Source organism: Phyllostomus hastatus, unplaced genomic scaffold, assembly GCF_019186645.2.
Source record: "Phyllostomus hastatus isolate PE091 unplaced genomic scaffold, TTU_PhHast_1.1 phas_contig_113, whole genome shotgun sequence".
Lineage (NCBI taxonomy): Eukaryota > Metazoa > Chordata > Mammalia > Chiroptera > Phyllostomidae > Phyllostomus > Phyllostomus hastatus.
In genome coordinates this window covers 3,217,705-3,234,526 of record NW_025333530.1, presented here as the reverse complement: position 1 = coordinate 3,234,526, position 16,822 = coordinate 3,217,705, and the positions used below count along the sequence as shown (strand labels likewise).

The window sequence follows — 16,822 nt, the reverse complement described above, 5'->3', positions numbered from 1 at the left end:
GCACAGAGATTAAATGGCTTACTTGACCCATAGGTAATATGACTAGTAAGTGGAGGAGCCAGACTGTGAATGTTTCAGCTCCCAAGTCCTTGCACTTAACCTCCACCCTAGTGCTTTGTGTATGATCCTCAGGCCACGTGCATCATAATTTCCTGGGGTGCCTGGTAGAAATGCAGATTCCTGTGCCCCTCACTCGAGACCTTGCTGAGTCTCCCTCTGGATGAAGTATGCTCTTTAGTTGTTCAGTTGATTTTTATGTGCACCAAAGTTTGGGAACTACTGTGCTATGCTATCCTATAAGCATTATCATGTTTTAATCCCTGTTAGCCTAGAAAGTTAGCCAGAATCAGTGAATTGTTCTTATTCTTGGAGTGTATGACACTTTGGATTAATCTTTATGCTTTTGTCTTTACTTCAAGATTGTCATGGATTTTAAGCATCCAGATGGTGTCACAGTGCCAGTGATGTTGCCTCGTCGGAGTTTGCTTGTGATGACAGGAGAATCCAGATACCTTTGGACCCACGGGTAGGTACTGAAATTGCCTTGATGACAGGATACCCTTTGCTCTGTGAGACTTCTCATTCTCTTCTTTCCTGTGGGAGCCACCAGAACCCTGCTCCATACCTGCACCTTGTGTTCTCTGGGTTTACACCCCCAGGGACACATATGGTGTTTTGTTTTTTTTAAATATTAAACTTTTCTTCTGAAAAAAATTCAAATTTAAAGAAAAGTTGCAAGCATAGCATTGTGAACTCTCTTCACCTTTCACTTAGATTTACTAATTGTGAACATTTTGCCACGTGTTTTGTCTCTCACTTGTTGTCATTATTATTATTTTTGCTGAATCTTAGGAGGATAGGTTACTTCATCACATTTCCTAAGATCAGGACACTTTCTGTATTGGAGGTTGGCAAATTGTGGGTTGTGGGCCAAATTCAGCCCTTAGTCTGCTTTTATAGAGCTCTGTAGCTAAAAATGGCTTTGAGATTTTTAAAGGGCTATAAGAAAACAACAAAAAATACAATATGCGACAGAGACTGTATGTGGTCCTCTATGCCTAAAATACTTACTGTGTGGCCTTGTTACAGGAAAAGTTTGCCAATCTCTGTTCTATAAAACTTCAGTGCAGTCCTTAAATTCAGGAAATTCAATATTGGTAAAATTATCATACCAGTACTCTTATCATACTTTTATTCAATCAATTTTTAACTTTCGCTAGTTAGGCTTTGTACTACTGTTAAAGAAAAACCAGTGCCTATCAGTAGTCAAAGTAGCAAAACCAGATTTTACTCAGGAATTATTCCAGTAGAGGAAAGAGACCTCAAAATAGGATTGGGCTCAGTTCTAAATACAACAAAGAGAAATGGGGATCTATAGCCAGAAAGCCCAGGATTGGGGATGGGGCATGTTGGATGGCAGGTTACTAAAGAGGGGATTCTGGCTAAAACAACCATATGATTCTTGCTGAAGGCAGGCCAAGGTGATCGGGTAGTGGGGGATGAGGGGAATGAGGAATTCAGTCGGCTATCAAGGAAGATCAGATATCAGGGGTAGGGGATTCTGGCTTAAGCTGACTTTGCGGGATTCTTGTTAGACTCTTAGAGGACATGCCCAAATATGGAACCTGGTCAGTCTCAGAGGAATCAAACTAAACTTTGCTTAAGCAGAGAATCTTTGTCAATAAGTCATGGTTAGTTTTCTCTCTGATCTAGGATTCTGTCCATGATCCTGTATTACCTTTAATTATAAATTCTCTTTAGTCTTCTTTAATATGAAACAATTCCTCAACTTTTCTTTGTCTCTCATGACATTGACACTTTTAAGGAGGCCAGTTGTTTTTTAGAAAACCTCTCAATTTGAGTTTGAATGATTGATTCTAATCTGAGAGAAATAGGTTGTGCACTCTTGGCAGGAAGATATCTTTCAGCCTTTGAGAAGGAAGCATCACCATTCTGAAATTTATATGCATTGTACTTAAAATACTGCTGAGTTCTGTACTTTTAATACTGACCTGCTTGGAAATGTAGCAGATGTATTTATAAGAATTCAAGGAAATGACCATGTAAATGAATTTGTAACTTGTCCTAAATGTGAGCCATAAAAACTGGTGGCCTGATTTTGTGCACTCACTGAGGCTTAAATCTGCCTGACTTCTTTTTTTTTATGGCTGTTTAAAATATTTTTACTCACAGGAAATAAAAATGGTGATGTGATCTAATAGCTTCAATTATTCTTAGAATTTTGAGGATATTTACATTTTCTCTTTTTAGGTTCAAGTATTTTTACTATTTGTAACATTTAAACTTAAGAGTAATGGCATAATAACAACTACAAAATAACAAATTACTTTTTGTAGCCCTATGTTTTAAACATATTTTAGTTAATTCTGACTAATGGTACAGATTAATTGTAAACATCATTTTGATCACATTATTCACTTGTTGAAAGCACATTGTGTTGTAAATGTTAAGAGTAGTATCTCTGGAAGATTGAATTGCAAGTAATCTTTATTTTTAAACCTCTCTAGAATCAAAATTCTCTACAATAAGTTCAAGGGAAATAAGCTCAGTATTATTTTAAAGGCTCTAATTGATACTGTTGCTCATAATTTGATTATGTGTGTGTATTAGGGAGAAAGTGAGAAGGAGGGGGTGTGTAGGGAGGGAGGGGACACAGGCAGAGACAGGAATAGAGAGAGACTGACCAAACAAGTGGTATACCAGCTATTGAGGAGTTCAAAATTTCTGCGTAGAAGGGACAGTAGATTGAAAAAGCACATTTAATATACTTAAAACTACAGGGTAGGGCAAAAGTAGGTTTATAGTTGTGAGTACATGAAACAGAGTGTATTCTTATATTATTTATTAATTATTGTGTTTTCTGTATGAACAACTGTAAACCTGCTTTTATCCTACTTATATGTATAAACTATAGGAAATAAACCTTGATAAGAATTTTTTTTAATCTCTGTGCTATAAAAAGCACTAGAAAGCAGTGTTAAATAGAAGGAGGTTGATTAACATGGCCCTACAACATTAATTCCAAACACTTTTAACTTGATCTAGTTTTAGTTTAGTATTCTAGCCTCCATGCCCTAAATCAGCAGTCAGACTCTTTAGCTGGGGCAGTGATGGTCCACATGGTAGCATTTAATAAAGTTTCCTGCATATAGAGGATTTCCGGCCAAGATGGAGGCCTAGGTAGTATGGTTTGCTTCCTCGCACAACCAAAAGAAGGACAACAGCCAATTTAAAAGCAAAAAGCAACCAGAACTGCCAGAAAATCGAACTGTGTGGAAGTCTGACAATGAAGGAGTTATAGAAGAAACATTCATCCAGATTGGTAGGACGGATAGAGACAGGTGGCTGGGGTGGAGGACCGGGTGATCCCACATTTGCATGCAGATAAACTGGAAGGAACAACTGGGGAGCGAGACATACTGTGCAACCCAGGGTTCTAGTGCAGGGAAATAAAGCCTCGAAACCTCTGGCTGAAAAATCTGTGGGGGTTGCGATGGCAGGAGAAACTCCCAGCCTTACAGAAGAGTTCATTGGAGAGACCCACAGGGTCCTAGAACGTATACAAACCCACCCACCTGGAAATCAGCAGCAGAATGGAGCAATTTGCTTGTGGGTAGTGGGGGAAGTGACTGAAAGCTGGCCAAGAGCTGAGCAAGCTGCATTGTTTCCTCTCTGATCTCTCACCCACATACACTGCCACAACGCAGCAAAGAAGGTTGCCCCACCCTGGCAAATACCTGAGGCTCTTCCCTTGCCAATGCAACAGGTGCACCAAGAAAAAGAAATATGGTCCAAACGCAAACACAGATCAAAACACCAGAAAAAGAACTAAACAATTAAGAGATAGCCAGTCTATCAGAAGCAGAGTTCAAAACACTGGTAATCAGAATACTCACAGAAATGATTGTATGGCTGCAAAATAGAGGAAGAAGTGAAGGCTATGCAAAATGAAATAAAGTGAAATATACAGGGAACCAACAGTGAAGGGAAGGGAACCAGGACTCATATCAATGATTTGGAACAGAAGGAAGAAATAAACATTCAACCAAAACAGAATGAAGAAAAAAGAATTTAAAAAAAATGAGGAGAGGCTGAGGAACCTCTGGGACAACTGTAAACATTCCAACATCTGAATCATTGGGGTGCCAGAAGGAGAAGAGGAAGAGCAAGAAATTGAAAACTCCCCAATCTGGGGAAGGATATAGACTCCCAGGAAGTCCAGGAAGCCCAGAGAATCCCAAAGAAGTTGAACCCAAGGAGGAACACACCAAGACATATCATAATTACATTAGCCAAGATTAAAGATAAGGAGAGAATCTTAAAAGCAGCAAGAGAAATGAAGACAGTTACCTACAAAGGAGTTCCCATAAAACTATCAGCTGATATCTCAAAAGAAAACTTACAGGCAAGAAGGGGCTGGAAAGAAGTATTCCAAGTCATGAAAGGCAAGGACCTACATCCAAGATTACACTATCCAGCAAAGCTATCATTTAGAATGGAAGGGCAGATAAAGTGCTTCCCAGATAAGGTCAAGTTAAAGGAGTTCATCATCACCAAACCCTTATTATATGAAATGTTAAAGGGACTTGTCTAAAAAAGAGAAGATCAAAACTATGAACAGTAAAATGACAACAGACTCACAACTATCAACAAGGGAACCTAAAAAACAAAAACAAACTAAGCAAACAATTAGAACAGGAACAGAATCATAGAAATGGTGATCACATGGGGAATTATCAGTGGGGAGGGGAAAGGGGGAGAATGGGGAAAAAGTACAGGGAATAAGTAGCATAAATGGTAGGTATGAAATAGACAGAGGGAGGTTAAGAATAGTATAGGAAATGGAGAAGCCAAAGAACTTACATGTATGACCCATGGACATGAACTAAGGTGTGGGAATGCCTGAAGAGGGGGATAAAGGTGAGGAAAAAATGGGACAACTAATAGCATAATTAATAAAATATATTTTAAAAATTTCCTGCATATAAAAATCAGGAGCTTTTATGTGAAAATCTGGATTTTCTGCTTTTGAAAATTGGGAAGGTCTGACAACACTGGGCCACAGTATCATTTGGCAGCAGTCGCCAAGACTGTCAGTGATTATCTTTTTCTTTTTTTTTTTAAAGATTTTATTTATTTATTTTACAGAGGAGAAGGGAGGAGGAAGGAGAGGGAGAGAAACATCACTGTGCATTTGCCTCACATGTGCTTTTTGTTGGGGACCTGGCCTGGCCTGCAACCCAGGCATGAGCCCTGACTGGGAATCGAACTGGTGACCCTTTGGTTTGCAGGCCAGCACTCACCCAGTGAGCCACAGCAGCCAGGACAACGGTTGTCTTTTGATGATTCGTACATTTTCAAGTTCTGTAAAGTTCATACCACTTTCTCACCCTTGAAATAAGGCTCAGTATCACCTGTCACTTATCACTGTGCTTGCATAATTGTTTTATAACAGAGTTAAATGAAAATTAAATATTTGTTGAACTTATGTTGGTATTAAAAGTAGGAAAAGGAAACCTAGAATGAATGAGAATGTGTGTTTTAAGAAAAATGGAAGAAAACACTTGGTTTTTTTTGAAATGAGGACTATCCCTATATGTTTAATGGCAACAGTGTATTTCTAAATAAATCCCTCTGCTTCATTCATTTATATTATTTGACTAGCCTTGGGAGGCATTATTTTGTGAGTTTATGTGAACTCTCCTTGAAATTATTTTTGCAGTTTTCTTTGTGCCAGGCACTGTTGTAAAAGCTGTACATATATTAACTCATTTAACTCACACAGCCTGAGTGGAAAGTTTCCTCCATGGTTTTGTCCCCATTTTTAAAGGAAATGGAGCATAAGGAGGTTATATAACTTGTACAAACTCACAAAACCATTAAGATCAGAGGACAGGCAGTCAGGCTTCAGGATCTGTGCTCTTAAGCATGATACAGCTAAACCTGCTTGCTCCCTTTCCTCTGATAGGCCTTCTGGCCTTCACACTTTAGCCAACTCTGAATGCAGTAAATTTCCTTTGCTTTCCCATTTACTTTTTTAAAGATTTTATACAGCTCAACTTTTGCTTCCTTTAAAATTTATTCTGCTTTTTCTGACTACATTGGCCTGAAATAATTTCCCCTGTATCTTAACTCCTAAAAGACTATGTTATTTTCTACTGCCTTGCAATGTTGTTTTCATTGTATTGAACTACCCTATTTTGCCGTGTATAATGTGCACCCATGTTTTTGCCTCAAACTTTAAGGTAAAAAATTTTTGTTTTAATTTTTTAATTCAGTTTTTTATTTATTTACTGTATTTTGCCATGTGTAATGAGCACTTTTTTGCCCAAATTTTTGAGGGAAGAATAAGGATGTCTATTATACATGGGTAGTACTAATTCCATACCTGTATACATGTTTTTAGTTCTTTTATTTATGCTTATGCATTAGAAGTGTAACCAGAGACATTGAAATAAAGAACAAAGTGACAGTAACCAGAGGGGGGGAGGGAGATAACAGATGAAACAAGGGGAAAGATGGTCAAGTAACATGTATAAAGGATACGTGGACAAAGCCAAAGGGGGTAGGATTGGGGGTGGGAAGTGGGGTGGGTGGGGCAGGGGAAAGTGGTGGCAGGAAAATGGAGACAACTGTACTTGAATGACAGTTAAAATATGTATATATTTTTTTAAAAAAGAAGTGTAGCTCTAGAAAGCAATGATATCCATATGTAAAATAATACCCTGCAATATGATTTTTGGTTTTGTTTCTAAATATAAATAAATTAACAGTTGAATTAAAAAATTAAAATGAAACTTTTTTTTCCCTGAAAGTTTGGGCCAAAAATGTGGGTGCACATTACACATGGGAGCTTGTTATTCATAGCAAAATATGGTGTATTCAGATACTTGTTTTTTGTATTATAAAGGAATTTTAGCATTTATTTTGAACATATTTTCATACAAGGAATTTTATGTAATAATTGCAAAACACAACAGATACAAGATACAAGAAGTTTTGTGTACTGGCAACAAATTTACAATATTTATGCATCATAGAAAGGCAAGAACTCTTTGTTGCTATCAACATCAGAAGTATTCTTCAATTTCTGCATTACTGGTGTCTTCTGAAGAGTACTTTCCTCATCCCAGTAAATTTCATTGTCCTTAGTTCCATCCATAGCATTGCTGATGCCACATTTTTTAAACAATTTTATGACCACTCCCTTCTTGACACCATTCTATGATCTTAGGATCTAATCACGAACCTGGGGCCATTGATGATTTCTTGATTCTGCCTGTAGGTGTTAAATGATTACCAGCTGACTGCATCCATGTCGACCACTCTGTCTTTATTAGGGCTTTGAAGGGCTTGTTTACTGAACATTAAGAGGCTGCAGTTGGCTGGTTAGTCCAATAGATATCCAAGCAAGTTGGGTTTTCAAATCTGTTGCAATTGCTTTTGCACTTTGTGTAACATGGGCTTTGAAGTGATCAAAAACAAGCAGAGCTGTTTTTTTAAGTAATGCTCCAGACCTTCAAGACCAGACTTTGTTAAACTGGATTTTCATGCTATCTTCAGTCATCCATCCTTTTTCATGCACATGGACAATAACTACACTTGGAATCTATTCTTTTAGAAATGTTTTTCTTTTAAAGATAATAGGTGGTAGTCTTGTCTCACCTGCACAACAGGCTAGAAAAATAGTGAAATGTGTTTTCTCATGACGACTAGTTTCAACAGCCATGGTCTTTGCTCCTTTGATGTCCACAGTCCTGTTGGATGGCACATCAAGGTCAGTGGGACCTCATCTCGTCCATATTGGCGATTTGGGACAGCTCAAAGTTGTAAGGTTTGCAAAGATTGATGACATAAGAATGAAATTCCTAAACTTGATCTCATAGGCTGCTGGAAGTTTTGGGGCAAGTTTAGTTCATGTCCTCATGCTCAAACCTTCTCTCTTCATAAAGTGAAAGCACCATTTAGGTCAGGGTGTCCAACCCATGGCCTATGGGCCACATGTGGTCCAGGATGGCTATGAATGCAGCCCAACACAAGTTTGTAAATTTACTTAAAACATTGCTTAGTTTTATTACTAAGTTTTATACTAAGTTTTGTTACTTAGATAGGTACATTTTATATATTAGTGGTCACAAACTTGGGACCTGCTTGATGGGACCTGCTCAATGATTTTAAAAGATTGAAAGGGCTGTTGCTGTAATTAGGGTTATTTAAGGTTTTTTGCTTCTCTGTGGTGGCAGATATCATGAAAATTGTGCACAGACCTTTTCCGGCTCATCAGTTTTTGTTAGTGTTTGTGTATTTACTGTGTGGCTCAAGACAACTCTTCTTCCAGTGTGGCCCAGAGACACCAAAAGGTTGGACCCCCCTGATTTAGGTGTCCCTGAAAAACCATCGATGTTTTTTTCTCATGCAATCCTTTTACCTTCTTCTTGTATCATCTTGGTTGAAACAGAGATCCCAGTTTGACACTGCTCCAGAATCCAGGTCTTCACCTCCTGCTTCACCTCCATCTACTTTAGAAGTTCACCTTGCATTGCCTTCTTCTGTCTTGGCATCTGAAGGAACTTTCTTTTCTGTTGTCTCCACAGTCTGATGGCACTTTCTGAGGGAGGAGGTCCAAAGTGTCTCTCAAAGGCTCTGTTGCCAACCTTTTTAGCATATTTAATACCTTTTAGCTTAAAGCTTGCAGTGTACGAAAACCATTTCAACATTTTCCAAGGGATTTTCGAATACTTTCCCCCACCTCAAGTGTCTGAAAAGAAATGTCCTGCTGTTCACCCTATGGTAATGAAGTGGGCATCACCTATCTTATCAGGTGGTTAATAATCGGCACCATCTATCTTACCAAGGGGATAACAGTCAGCATCATCTTACTCTGTGAGTAACAGTACCTTGCTTTTACTTTCATTTCATTGAATCATTGGCTGAAACTGCTTTCATTGCAAGTTCATCTTAAGTTCAACAAAATCATAATCCAGTGTATTATTTTTGCATATGGATATTGTTATTACTTTCTAGAGTTACACTTTTAGTGCATAAGCATAAATAAGAGAATTAAAAACATTTATATAGATATAGAATTAATACTGCCCTTGTATAATGTGCATTCTTATTTTTCCCTTAAAAATTTGGGCAAAAAAAGTATGCATTATACCTGGTAAAATATGGTATTTAATGTATAAAAATGTTTTCATCTTTATATTTAATATTTTCCCAACTGGATTATAATTTGAGTACAGGGGTAAAAAGATATTCAGAGATGTTTAAAAAATTCATTATTCTTAACATGGATTACCTATTCCTAAAAGTCTGAGATTGGTGCCAGAAGTAACATACAGCTTGACCTTTGCATATGATTTAACTCTAGGCAAGTAAATAATTGACTTCAGAGAACTGTATTAGAGAACTACTTAGTCCCCAAGAGAGAAATTTGTTTGCTAACAAAAGGTTCAAGAAACTCATTTTTCTGAAATATGTTCACTTTGTTTAGCATCATAGTTGTAATCATTTTAAGCTATCAGAGTAGTTGTCATATAAATTCAGATGATTATATATAATTCATAATAATTGCTTGCTTTTACTTCTTAAAAATTTCCTTTAGGGCCTGTTTTTTTCCCATTTTTTAAAATATATAATCTTTATTATATTTTTCCCATTACCATTTAGTCCCCTTATACCACCCTCCTCACAGCAATCATCACACTGTTGTCCATGTCCATGAGTCCTTTTTCCTTTTTAGGGCAAGTGTTTTAAAAAAGCCATCCTCACAGCTTGTTTTATGAGGTTGGCATTACCCTGACACCGAAATGTGTCAAGAACAGGACAACAAAAGAAAATTATAGACCAATTTCTCTTAGAGATGCAAAAATTCTTCTTAAAAAAAGATGTTTATTGATTTTAGAGAGAGAAAAAGAAAGAGAGAGGGAGTGAGGGAGAGAGGGAGGGGGAGAGAGAGGGAAGGAAGGGAGGGAGGGAGGGAGAGAGGGGGGAGGGGAAAAGAAAAGAAAAAAGAAAAGAAAGAAAAAGAAACATGGATATGAGAGAGAAACATTGACTGGTTGCCTCCCACACACACCCCTACTGGGGATTGAACCTGCAACCCAGGCACATACCCTGGTCAGGAATTGAACTCCCAGCCTTTCAGTGTATGGGACAACACTCCAACCAACTGAGGCATACCAGCCTGGGTAAGATGCAAAAATTCTTTAACAAAATGTCAGAAAACCCAGTTCTGTGATACATTGAAAATATATCAAGACTGAGTGGAGGTTATCCCAGGTTTGCAAGATTGGTTTTAACTAACATCTGGAAACCAAACACTATGATTCACCACATTAAAAAAACAAAGGGGAAAAATATATAATCATCTTGATTGACACCGAAAGTGTTTTTGAGTGAACTCAGCATCCATTCATAATAAAAACTTGGCAGACTGGGACAAAAAGTAAACTTCTTCAGTCTGATAAAGGGCACCTGTGAAAAACCAATGGCTGATGTTGTACTTCATGTGTAATATTGAATGCTTTTTCCTAAGATATTGAAGTGGGCAGGGATGACTGCTCTGACCACTTCTGTTTAATATTATATTGGATGTTTTAGCCGATATAAGTCAAGAAAAAGAAATAAAAATCTTAAAGATTTGAAAGGAAGTAAAATTCTTCATGATTGTAGAAATAGAAAATCCTAAGAAATCTACAAAACAGGTATTAGAACTAATAAGTGAATATAGCAAAGTTGTAGCATACAGGTCAATATTCAAAACTTAATTTTTGGGAAATGAAATAAAATGCTTTTAAAAATAGCAACATGGAGGAGATTGTGGGAGTTGGGAGTGGGCTGGGCAGAGGAGAGCAAAGGGGGAAAAATCGGGACAACTATAATAGAACAATAATAAAATATTTAATAAAAAATAAAATAGCATCAAGACCTGTAAAGTACTTCTTTTCAGTACTCTTAATTAATTAATTAATTATGATAAGATTTAAAAGCTCTCAACCTGGGAATTCTAATTCTTTGTCTTATATCTTAAGTTGAGATTTCATTCTCACACAAGCATACACACATAAGATTGTATGAGTTTCAGATGCACAACGAAATGATTCGCTGTATGTATGTATTGTGAAATGATCATCAGAGTAAGTCTAGTTAACACACAGCTACAATTTTTTTCCTTGTGATGAGAACTTTTAAGATTTAGTCTCTTAGCAACATTCAAATTTACAATATAATTTTATTTAACTATAGTCACTATACTGTATATATTACATCTCTAGTATTTACTTTATAAATGAAAGTTTGTACTTTTTCACTACTTTTCATTCATTTCACAACCTTCTCCCCCGTGTACCCCCTGCCCACTCCAAATCACCAATCTGTTCTCTGTATAATTTTTTTCTTTTCTCTCTCTTTTTTTATTTTCCACATATAAGTGAGATCGATGGTATTTGTATTTATCTAACCTATTTCACCTAGCATAATGCTCTCAGAGTCCATCCATGTTACTGCAAATGGCAGAATTTCCTTCTTTATGTCTGAACAATATTTCATTGTGTGCATGTGTGCGTGAATCACATTTTTTTAAATTCATTTATCCATCAACGAACCCTTAGATTTTCTCCATATCTTGGCTCTTGTGGATGCTGCTGCAGTGAATATGGGGTACATGTATCTTTTTGAGTTAGTGTTTCCATTTCCTTTTGATGGATGCTCAAAAGTGGAATTTCTGGATCATATGGTAATCCTATTTTTAAATTTTTGAGGAATTTCCATACTATTGTTTATAGAGACTACACCAATTTACTTTACCACCAGCTTTGAACAAGGCTTTTTTTTTCCTTCACATCCTTGCCAACACTTGTTATTTCTTGTCTTTTCAATAATAGCCATCCTAACAGATATAAGGTGATACTCATTGTGGCTTTGATTTAAAATTCTCTGATGTTTAGTGATGTTGAGCACCTTTTCATGTACCCGTTAACCATGTGCGTGTCCTCTTTGGGACATCTATTCAGAATCTCTGCCCATTTTAAAATCAGATTGGGGTGATACTTTTTGCCTTTCACTTGTTTGAATTCTTTATGTATTTTGGATATTAACTCCTTATCAGATATGTAATTTACAAATACTTTCACCTATTCCATAGGTTGACTTTTATTTTGTTGATGGTTTTCTTGGTTATGCAGAAGCTTTTTAGTTTGATGTAGCCCACTTGTTTGTTTTTGCTTTTGTTGCCTCTTGGGATCTCTTATTCTAACCACAGATTGAGTGAAATAGCATAATATTGACAAAATTAAAATTGAGAATTGAAATACACTACATATTTTATTATAGGATCAAATTTATTTTAATTATGTGGTTGACTTTATTCTGAATGTTAGAAAAACTTATTTGTCTCTTAATAAAGAGATATCAACAACTTGAGAATAAAATTACACCTTTTTCTAATTTGTGAGATTTTTCAGGGTTAGCAGAATTTCTGTGAATATGAAATCCCCTTCTGTAGGGTAAATAAAACAGAATACTTGGCCTCAGATTTATTTATTTATTTTTAATATATTTTATTGGTTATGCTATTACAGTTGTCTCATTACCCCTCTTTATTCCCCTCCACCCTGCACACCCCCTCCCATGCATTTCCCCCCTTTAGTTCATGACTGTGGGACGTACATATAAGTTCTTTGGCTTCTACATTTCCTATATTGTTCTTAACCTCCCCCTGTCTATTTTCTACCTACCATTTATGCTACTTATTCTCTGTACCTTTTCCCTCTCTCCTCTATCCACTCTACCACTAATAACCCTCCATGTGATCTCATTTTTGTGATTTTGTTCCCGTTCTAGTTGTTTGCTTAGTTTGTTTTTGTTTGTTTTTTAGCTTTGGTTGTTAATAGCTGTGAGTTTGTGGTCATGTTACTGTTTATATTTTTTATCTTCTTTTTCTTAGATAAGTCCCTTTAACATTTCATATAATAAGGGTTTGGTGATGATGAACTCCTTTAACTTGACCTTATCTGGGAAGCACTTCATCTGCCCTTCCATTCTAAATGATAGCTTTGCTGGATAGTGTAATCTTGGATGTAGGTCCTTGCCTTTCATGACTTGGAATACTTCTTTCCAGCCCCTTCTTGCCTGTAAGTTTTCTTTTGAGATATCAGCTGATAGTTTTATGGGAACTCCTTTGTAGGTAACTGTCTTCATTTCTCTTGCTGCTTTTAAGATTCTCTCCTTATCTTTAATCTTGGCTAATGTAATTATGATATGCCTTGGTGTGTGCTTCCTTGGGTTCAACTTCTTTGGGACTCTCTGAGCTTCTTGGACTTCCTGGAAGTGTATTTCATTTGCCAGCTTGGGGAAGTTCTCCTTCATTATTTGTTCAAATAAGTTTTCAATTTCTTGCTCTTCCTCTTCTCTTTCTGGTACCCCTATGATTCAGATGTTGGAACATTTAAAGTTGTCCTGGAGGTTCCTCAGTCTCTCCTCATTTTTTTGAATTCTTGTTTCTTCATTTTGTTCTTGTTGAATGATTCTTTCTTCCTTCTGCTCCAACTGTTGATTTGAATCCTGGTTTCCTTCCTGCCACTATTGGTTCCCTTTAGATTTTTCTTTATTTCACATAATGCAGCCTTCATTGCTGCCTGGGCCTTTTTTATGCTGTTGAAGTACCAAGTGAGTTCCTGGAGCATCCTGATAACCAGTGCTTTGAACTCTGCATCTGATAGGTTGGCTATCTCTTTGCCGCTTAGTTGTATTTTTTCTGGAGCTTTGAACTATTCTTTCATTTGGGCCATTTTCTTTTCTTCTGGGCATGCCTGTTACGTAGTAAAGAGCAGAGCCTTAGGTGTTCACCAGGGCAGGCCAACCACTGTAGTTGTGTTGTGACTTTGTATGTGGGGGAGGGACCTGAGAGGGAACACCACCACTTGCTCCACTCTCTGCTGGTTTTCAGTCACTTCCCCCACTACCCACAATCAAATTGGGCCCTTCTGGTGCTGATTTCCAGGTGGGTGGGTTTGTGTATGTTCTAGGACCCTTGTAGGTCTCTCCAACGAACTCTCTTGTGAGGCTGGGAGTTTCAGTTTCTCCCACTGCTGCTTCAATCCCCATGGGTGTTTTCAGTCAGAGATTTTGAGGCTTTATTTCCCTGAACTAGAATCCAGGGTTGGGTGGTCTGTCTCGTTCCCCAGTTACTTCTCATGTCTATCTGTATGAAAATGTGGAACCACCCAGTCCACCAGCTGCCACCTCACTGGGTCTGCCAGCCACCGCCTTGCCCACCCTGGTCTTCCAGCACCTGCCCCACAGTGAGTCCTCTCTGCCCCACTGCCAGTGTCCGCCCCTCCTACCTTTCTGGGTGAATGTTTCTTCTGGGTGAGTGTTTCTTTAACTCCTGGTTTTTGGACTTCCATATAGTTCGATTCTCTGTCAGTTCTGGTTATCTTTTGTTTTTAAATTTGGTGTTCTTCTTTTGGTTGTGCAAGGAGGCACAGTATGTCTACCTATGCCTCCATCTTGGCTGGAAATCCTCTTAGCCTCAGATTTAAATCTTAGGAACAAATTTAACAAAAGATATGCAATGCATATACACTGAAAATCATGAAATATCATTGACAGAAATTAAAACCAAAACAAATGCACACATTGAGATGCCATGATCATGGATAGGAAACTGATTATTATTAAGATATCATTAGACCTCAGATCTAGTTTTTTTTAAAGATTTATTTATTTATGTTTAGAGAGGGGGGAAGGGAGGGATAAAAAGAGGGAAAGAAACAATGTGTGGTAGCCAGTCACATGGCTCCCACCAGGGACCTGGCCTGCAACCCAAGCATATGCCCTGACTAGGACTCAAATGAGGACTTTTTGATTCACAGCCCACACTCAGTCCTCTGAGTTATACCAGCCAGGGCTGATCTAATTATATAGTGTAATTCCAGTCAGAATCTTAAAGGTCTTTTTTTGGTAGAAATTAATAAGCAGATTCTGAAATTTATAAAAAAAATGTGAGGGATCTAGAATAATCAAAATAATCTTGAAATAGAAGAACTATATTGGAGGATTTATTCTTCTTGAGTTTTAAGACTTTCTATAAAGCTCTATAATCAAAAGAGTATACAAAAATAGACCAATGAGACATATTACATCTATACATATAATGAGTTGTTTTTTGACAAAGACACCAGCGCAATTCAGTGTGAAAAGGACAATTTTCAACAGATGGTGCTGAGACAATTGGATGTTCATGTGGAAATAAAATGAAGCTTAGTGTACCTCACCCCATTCACAAAAATTAATATGAGGTCATCATAAATTTAAGTGTAAAAGCAAAAACTATTAGATATCTAAAATACAAGATGATATTTTTGTAACCTTGAGGCAGGCAAAGTTTTTCTTAGAAAGGTATCAAAACACAGTTACTGTAAAAAAAAAAAGATAAAATAAGTGCATCAACATTAAAAACTTCACTCTTCAAAAGATATCATTAAGTAAATGAAAAGGCAAGCTACATGTGAGGAGAGAATATCCATAATACAAATATCTAACAAAGATTGGGCATAAGATTTGAACAGATCCTACACACACACAAAAAGGTCTATGAGTGGCTAATAAGCTCATTAGCCTCATAGGTGGGCAAAAATTGACCAGAAGGGTCACAGAGGAGTTTTCTTGGGTGATGGAATGCTCTGTATTTTGATTGAGGTTGTGGTTTCATGGTTGTATACAGTTGTCAAAAGCCATCACACTGTACACTTAAGATCTGTGCATTTCACTCACTGTGAATGTAACTTTAAAAGGGCCACGTTTCTTCACCAGATCACTCCTTTTTTCCATTCGAAAATCTCTTGGTCCAAAGACCCCCTTTAAACTTTCTGAACAATCCACAATGGCTTATACTTCTCTCTTTTTATTTTTTAATCTTTGTTTTTTTAAAAATTTAAAAGTTAATCATGCACTCTTTTGTTCTATTATCTGTTGTTTTCTGATGTTGATGTCCTTGACCCTTCATTTCATGTGTTAGGAAAGTTGTATTTGAAACTCCAATGATGATTATATAGTAGTCTATTTCTGTTAGATTTTTTTCATTTTTTCCTTTATTTTGTGTCTGTGTTATTAGTTAGGTATATACAAAAATATAGGGCTTTTCTATGTTTCTGTTGAATTAACCCTGTTACCATTATGAAATACCCTTTTTTATTTCTAGTAATACTTATTGCCTTAAAGTCTACTTTGATTGAGCTATGCCATTTTTCTTTTGATTTTGCTTGTCATGTATAAGATTTATTTGTTTTTCTTTTTGTATTTTTTCTGTGTTTTTATTTTCAACTATTTTCTGTCCTCATATTTAAGGTGTGTCTTTTGTAATATAGTTGGATTTTGTTTTTTTCAATCTGGTCTGAAAACCTTTGTTCTTTAATTGGACTTTTAGTCCTTGTACATTTAACATAATTACTGATACTGGATTTAAATTTGCCATGTATTTGTTTCCTTTTTTCCCCATTGTTCCATTTTTTTCTCCTTCTTGGAATTGGTATTAATTAAATATTTGTTATTCCATTTTTCCCTCTTGAATAATTCATTAGCTGGATTATTTTAATATGATTATCTCTTTTAACATGATTATCCTGAAGATAAATTCTTCAAAGATAAGAGACTTCTATTTCTTTGTTTTTTTCTGCTGTGCTTAACAATTCAGGGAATCCAATAATTATTTGTAATATGTTCTTCTAGATCTCTATTTAATGTTTTTAAGGGACCTGAAATATTTTTATGAATGCAATGCTAAATAAATTATTTT

The 16,822-nt window shown here is 36.6% G+C and overlaps 1 protein-coding gene across 3 annotated transcripts in view; it reads left to right on the top strand.

Annotated features, from left to right (window-relative positions):
* ALKBH8 (alkB homolog 8, tRNA methyltransferase) overlaps positions 1–16,822 on the top strand; it is a 78,133-nt gene that overhangs the window by 42,822 nt on the left and 18,489 nt on the right. For all 3 annotated transcript variants that reach the window (XM_045839902.1, XM_045839919.1, XM_045839910.1), the window contains one exon: positions 420–526. In XM_045839902.1, the coding sequence (XP_045695858.1) occupies positions 420–526 (107 nt within the window). The remainder of the gene's footprint in view (positions 1–419; positions 527–16,822) is intronic.